The following is a 7500-nucleotide window of genomic DNA, read 5'->3' as shown; positions in this document are numbered from 1 at the left end:
ATTAGGAGGGATCTGCATCTGCTATCAGTCAGTCAGAATAGTAATGGTAACAACAATAGTAATAATAATAATTTATATGTTTCAGTTTCCTCATAGTGAACACACCACAAGATAAAAATGGTAAGTGAATTTTGTTTTCCTGTTTTTGAGAAGTTAACCCAAAATGTGAAACTGTAGCTTAATATTACCTTAGCAATAGTGAAAACAATGATGATAATGATGGTTGCAGTAAGCAAAACTGATAAGGGTAATAATGTCTATAAATAAGGACTATTATGATAAAGGTGATGCTAATAATGCTGATAATGATAACAACAATAATGGTAATGGAAATGTTAATGGCAGTGATAGTAGTGATAGCGATAATGATGACAATTCGGCTGATGCTCCTTTCATCCATTCCGTCAATACCCTTTTTACCTACATTTGGTGGTAACTAATCATGGGTGAACTCTTGCCCTCACTCGGACATAGACACCCATTTAAGAAGATCCCACGGTCCTGTTCCAATCAGTTTGGCAAGCATGCCTAAGGTGAACATAACACCTCATCCCATTTTCTGAAGATCAACACTCACGAGGGATTTTATCTAAACAACTTGGTCACTGGCACTCCCCATTTTTTCCTTGCCTGGTGCATCATCAACCTCCTCTGATAGGTGTACTCTGCTAAGGAAATCTGCCCTAGTGTTGTTACTTCTGATTGATAACTGGGATCCAGAAATTCTGCAGGTACATGGCCCACTACTTGATTATATCCCCTGAGGTAGGCTAGTGGCTGAGAATCTGTCTGGAAGATGAACCAGGTATTATAGAGGCAACTGCAGAATTCCTAGACATCAGCCAGACAATTCTCTTCCATTACTGAATGCCTACTTTCGCAACCGGACAGCTTCTTTCTACTACAGTCAAGGGGGACAATTCACCTTCCCACTCCTGGAGCAGGACGGCGCCTATGCCTATATCTGATCCATCATTGCGTAAGATGAACGAGTGGTAGTGACCAGGCAGCCTTAGGATTGGCTGGTTACTCAGCAAGGATTTGAGGAAGGAGTACCTCCACAATACTTTGTTCAGAGGCTCCTCTTTCATTAAATGTTTGTGGTCTGGAATACCGACATCACTAGGAAAATACTGAAATATCCAATCAGACCAAGGGATGACTTCACTTCCTTTTTCGTCCTCAGCCAGGGTGCCTCCTTGATCTTGAGCAGTTTCTCTTGTTATAGCCACTTGGATCCATTGGAGATCATGTGCCTGAAGAATTCCAGTCTGTCAGTGGCCAGGTTGTACTTGGATGGCTTAGCTGTCATCCCAGCCATGATGATTCTCTCTAACAATTTCTCCAGGAACCAGTAGCAGAATACTGTCATCAATATAGATCTCAAATCCACTTATTTCCCTCGACAGGATTAGGATGCCTGCACAAGAGTTTCTCCAGCAGCTCTATCTGGTGTCATGAAGGTAGTCCCTTGGAAAAGCACCTGCCTCTGAGGCGTTTCTATCTCCAATACATATCTCCTGCAAGATCCCCATAGGTCCCTGGATATCTTGCCCATTTAAAAGTCTGAATAGACCAAAACTGGTGGCTGTGGCACCTCACGATAAGCACACAGAAGGGGACTGAGGTACCAGTGCCACTGATGAGACACGGTCTTGAGGATACTTAACATGGCCATGAGAGTACTGCTAAACTTCACTAGCAGACTGATACATATGGGGTGGGAGGTGACTGCTGGCGACTGATTTAATCTTACCTCCTTGATCATGGACAACTTCCTTTGGCATAGCCAACTATGTATACAACTCAGTCCTAATCCTTTAATTTTTTGGCATCTGGCATTTGCATCTTTTTTGGTGGCAATTAGGGTGTCGTGCGACGTGAACAAAACCCAAACCCTGTCTGGTGATCGGAGGTGAAACAGACAACAAAGCTCCACTCAATCCTGCGACGTAATAGGAATGGACAGATAGCTAGTTTACTGTGTTGGTTATTTTTTTAACTGTTAAACTGAATTGAAATATATTCTAGATGGCTTTTGGTATCTTATGGTGGGTTGTGCTGTGTTACAGATACCCAATATATTTGTGAATATGCATTGAAATACCCGAGGTAGGAGGAATGCATCTAGCAACTCGATAAATGTTTACCGCCCACTCAATTCCTGTTGCACAGGGGGTATTGCATAGACCATAACTGTTGGGAAAGATGGCTATATTATGCTGCTTTTACATGACTGTCAGTGCCACTTCTTTGCCGTGTCAAGGGCAATCTGCCTCTTGATGCCCAGTACAATTATAGTAGAAGTGTCGGGCAGATGAAGATCCAGTCATAGAGCTTTAGTTCTCACACACCTTCTGCATGAGATGGTTACCAATATAATTCTTGGTGTTAGGTTGACTGGCTGATGGTCTGCCTGGCCTGTGCTGCCAATTGTCAGCATGCCCCGTGCTTCAAGGTGCAAGCTAAAATGGGTGACTAATTCACTGCCATTTTCGAGTGCTTGCTCACACACGAATGTTAACACTCCCTTGTTGCGTTTGCTGAGAAACTGTCCTTTTCCTTTCAACCACTTTTATTCCTTTGTTGATGGGTCGATTCCTCTCCTATTCTTGAACATAATGTAGCATGGCTTACCCTTTGAAATTGATCTTCTCAACCTCCTTTAGATAATCTTGTTTCTAGGAAGACAAGGTCGCCATTGCCAAGTTGTTTGATTATGAATCAGACTCATTTGATTATGAATCAGACTCAGCTTTAGATAAGTAATTCAAGTGGCATACAAAACGTAATTCCTACAGATATAGACACAAAAAGTTAACAGCATCACACATTAATTATTATTACAGTTTCACTAGACAACACTATACGTTAGTCACTAAAGGTTTTTATGCACAACACTGCACTATAGACAGGCAAACTATCCAAGAAGAGAGGCATGGTTGCAAAACAAGAGGGTAGAAGACATAATGACAGGAGGCCGAAGGTAAGCTGAGAATGCCCCTGTTATCCGTCTAGTCAGTATCCGTGTCCAATACTCTTATTCCCCACATATAGTAGCCAATCACAGGTGACTTACTGCCACCACCCAAGGCGAGGTGTATAGAGACCGGTGCGCAAGATCTAGATGATTGTGATTATTTGTACATCTCGGCGTAGAATTTCTTTCCATCTTTTGAATTCACAGCCGCGGGAGAGGAAATCTCATTCATGGCATTCACTTGTTTTGAACTTCCGTTAGGCAAGAGGAGTAGACACCTATGCACAGGATCGAGCCGACCGTGGATCATATTAACATTAACCTCATTAGAATGATAATAATAATGAGAACAATAATAATACAGTAATAATGTGGATTAATGCTAATGGCAGTGTGTTGGCATACATTCATTTCTAACACGTTTTGAATTCCCTCCTTCCCAGAGATCGATACCCTCGAGCAACTGGCTTCTGGCGGCGACCGTGGTCACGGTTTTGATCGTGGTTTGCTCCCTCAATATTTCGCCCAGCCAGTTCCCACTCCCGTCACGAAAGAGCCTGGATGCCTTCATGGGCTCCGATGAGTCATCGGCGTCTTCGTCATTGTCTGCTTCGTCGCCATCGCCACCGTCTGAGGATGGACTTTTCACCAGAATAGTGAGTGAGGAGGATGGAATTGAAGTTGATATGAAAAGTAAAGAGATAGATGTGGTATCCCATGTCGCGGTGAACAAAGCGATCTTTATTTCTGTTTTTTATTTATATACACATGTGAATATACTTGCGCTCATGCACATATACACTCAAAAGCGCGCGCGCGCCACACACACACACACACACACACACACACACACACACACACACACACACACACACACACACACACACACATCACCTACACTTGCGCACTCACACAGCGTACTATCACCTGCTGAACACTTGTTGCCAGTGTTTTGGTGCAATAGCTGGCTCACGTTGAAAATCACTGGATGGCTTTCAATGTGTGCATGATATAACGATGCTTAACTCATATTGATATGAACATTGTTATTTTAAAACATAACAGACAGAAAACACGATAATGATAACCTGTTACAAAAATGATATACACAACAATACTTCTGCGACTGTGACTTCGATAAGATGATAGCAATGAAAACCCAAATGGACAAGGCTTTAAAATACACAACATGACCTTAAACGCAGAAGTAAATATTGTGAATTGAGCATACAACCCCCCCCCCCCCTTTTTTTTACACAGAATGACCTTGAGCAGCAGATCAGAGTAGCATACAACTACATTTTCCTTCTGTATTGTGCGGCAGAGGGGAGGGTGATGCCCACAGGCGGGTACTGTCTCAATGAGCAAGATATCCTAAACAAGTGGAATCCTACTTGGGACGGAAAGGTAGGAAACTTTAGGATCTTTTTTTTTTTCTTAGGATGGAGAGCAAGAAAGAGAGTTCATCCTCTGCCATATATATAGATCTATAACTGTATCCGTTTACGAGAATATGTTGGTAAGAATGTGAAAACGATGTTGATTCGTATGCTGCCCCTCTCTAGATGTGCAACTCGCTAGAGAAAGTGATTCAGTACCATGACGTTTTGGATTTGGGGGCTGGAAGAGGCCACTATGGTCGCTGTTTTTTGAGAGTCAAAAACAACATTATCAAGACAAAGAATAAGGCAGAGATTGAGCGCATGGACAAAGAGTACGTTCGTGAAATGGAGAGAGGTGGCCTAACGAATAAACCCCAGGTGATCAAGTCTTGGACAGGTGAGCCTAACATTAGGAGTTATTTGTTTGTAATAAAGTTTGTGCATCTATTTGTTTTTTATATTTACTTCCAATCTGATTCCACAGATATATCTTTAGTCATACTGGCGCACTTATACACCAATATTCATACATACATACAGAATATAGTGAGGATAGTACCGCCTGTTGTCGCATTTTACACCGAGTCGAGAAGTCTATCAGTCCTAGAGTAAACTGAACCTGACCTACACTAAATAACCTGACCTAACCAAACCCAGACTAAAACTCAACCTCAGTGAAAAAAAACCTCCTCTAAATCAAAACAGACCAAGGTGCCCCCCCCCAGGGATCTCTGACTTGCGCCATTATCTCCTGCGACTCGTGTGTGCTTATCTCCTTCTGCTTCTGCTTCTGCGTGTTCCTAACTAAGTATGTGTGTCCTCCATCCTCCAGGTTACGACGGCGCCCTGAACATCGAGGATATCTCTGGCGGGTTCATGCGATATGGGGACCTGTCGCAGCCCATGCACCTGGGCAGGAAATACGACTGGGTGCTGAGTCTTGAGGTGGCTGAACACGTCCCAAAGAAGTACGAAGCTAATTTCGTGGAGAATCTGATCAGGCATGCATGCAAAGGTCAGTACCGGTTTGAACTCTAATTTTTAATATGCGTTTTGATGATCCATTGTCCTTTTTTTTTTTTTCAAATTCTTGGTTTAGTCATGAGTTGTGTGTGTGTGCATATATATATATATATATATATATATATATATATATATATATATATAGATAGATAGATAGATAGATAGATAGATAGATAGATAGATAGATAATATAGATAGATATATATATTTTTTTTGGGGGGGGGGAGGTAGGATTGTCCCCAGCTAATGACAAAGTATTAAGGTGAAACAATGAAAATTCAAGATCAAGAAATATGTTCAAAACATCATCATAACTGTCCAAAAAAGTGATAGCAGCCAGGCAGTTCAGTGCCACTAATAAATCCACCATTCTCTCCGCAGGTATAATCTTGAGCTGGGCAGTACCAGGTCAGCCCGGCCATCACCACGTCAATAACAAGCCAATGTCATATGTCAAGAACCTGTTTGAGTCACGGGGCTTCATATCAAACAGTACAGCCCATAATATCTTAAGGCAACATTCTCGTTTATGGCAGTACAAACACGCATTCGTCTTCATGGTTCCCCCTGAGAGGGCCTGTTAAGATCTTAAAAAGTTCATGGTGTTGCTCCTTTTAAAAACGTCATGCAATAGTATACGTCACTGCACTCATTAACATTCTTCAGCTCACAAATTAGTTTTCACTTTGATCTGTTTTGAGATTCCTTAAATAGACAAAACTTGGAGAAAAGAAAAGATTTTAACCACGATACTGCGGTTCTCTCTAAGATGGGTCTCAGTTGGGTAGTACTTAGCATCACGGGCATCTTATGAACAGTCATGTCCATTCCGAAACTGTTTGCGTCACCTAGAGTTTGTTTTGGAATCACTGCACATAGGTACTAAGCCCCTATTCGGTCTGTTTGTGTTCATTTCACTTATTCTATTATGTGTTTCGGAAGCCTGTCACCTTTACCTCGGAAATCATATATATCCCCTACCAGATTTTCCCCCTAGCGATTTTATTAATTATTATTATTATTATTATCGTTTATTTTATTCTTGTATATTATTATTGTTTTTTCTTTTCTTTTTTTTTATTATGTTTTTTTTGCCGAGTGGGCATTCCTGTACATGTAGTTTTATGTAAGGCATCAACGCCCCCGTTCGAGTTCGAGATTTTCCGTTTTCTACTTGTGAAATGGGTATATTTGCTAGAAAGGTGTGTGTGTGTGTGCGTATGTATATAGTGAAGTGCAGTTGTTTTTTTCTGCTAAACTGAAGAAATGGAGGAATGAGTATTATTTGTTCAAGCAAGTTGTCAACTAGGTTCATTCTTGGAACTTACAATATGTCTACGCACTCCTAGGTGCCTATAGGGTTTTAGACTATATCAGTCTATGAAATTTCTTTGCACTTTCTGTATCATTATATCAGAGTGAAATATTATGGGCTACGGAGGTAAATTGCAGCTGCCCTTCAACATCGACTAAAATCCAACTTCACACGTTACTTTGGCGCTCTCGCATCGGGAACGGAATCTTGAAATCTCAACTGCTTTTTTTTCTTTTCTTTGTTATGAATTCATTAATTTATAATAAACAGTATGTTGTACGGGTTGGTTTTTTTTAGTCTTAATTATCCCTAAGAAATAATTAAAAAGCGTTTTACGAATTTATAACCTGATCATTTGCGTTTCCTTTATGAGACTATATGTATATATATGTATATATGTATATATATATATATATATATATATATATATATATATGCATATATATATAAATATATATGTATGTATATATATATATATATATATATATATATATATATATATGTATATATATATGTATATATATATGTATATATATGTATATATATATATAATATATATATATATATATATATTATATGTATTATATATATATATATATATATATAATATATATATATATATTATATATAATATATATATATATATTATCATCTCATCATTTAACGGTAGGTTCATGTTCTTGACCGCCGTGGTCACAGCATGACACTTAATTGTAGTTTTTAGTTGTGATGCTCTTGGATGATACGTGTAGGTCCCAGTTCCCTTTACGATATGCTGGTTACCTTTTTAGGTACATTCT

At 39.8% G+C, this 7500-nt stretch overlaps 1 protein-coding gene across 1 annotated transcript in view; it reads left to right on the top strand.

Annotated features, from left to right (window-relative positions):
* LOC119579081 overlaps positions 1-6972 on the top strand; it is a 10101-nt gene extending 3129 nt beyond the window's left edge. Inside the window, exons 2-7 of the mRNA XM_037926815.1 lie at positions 86-120; positions 3424-3636; positions 4241-4387; positions 4546-4759; positions 5195-5377; positions 5767-6972. Of these exons, the coding sequence (XP_037782743.1) occupies positions 118-120; positions 3424-3636; positions 4241-4387; positions 4546-4759; positions 5195-5377; positions 5767-5969 (963 nt within the window). The 5' untranslated portion in view covers positions 86-117 and the 3' untranslated portion in view covers positions 5970-6972. The remainder of the gene's footprint in view (positions 1-85; positions 121-3423; positions 3637-4240; positions 4388-4545; positions 4760-5194; positions 5378-5766) is intronic.
* Positions 6973-7500: the final 528 nt, after the last annotated feature.

Source organism: Penaeus monodon, chromosome 11 (assembly GCF_015228065.2).
Source record: "Penaeus monodon isolate SGIC_2016 chromosome 11, NSTDA_Pmon_1, whole genome shotgun sequence".
In the NCBI taxonomy this organism is placed as follows: Eukaryota; Metazoa; Arthropoda; class Malacostraca; order Decapoda; family Penaeidae; genus Penaeus; species Penaeus monodon.
This window is presented reverse-complemented; position numbering and strand designations above follow the sequence as displayed.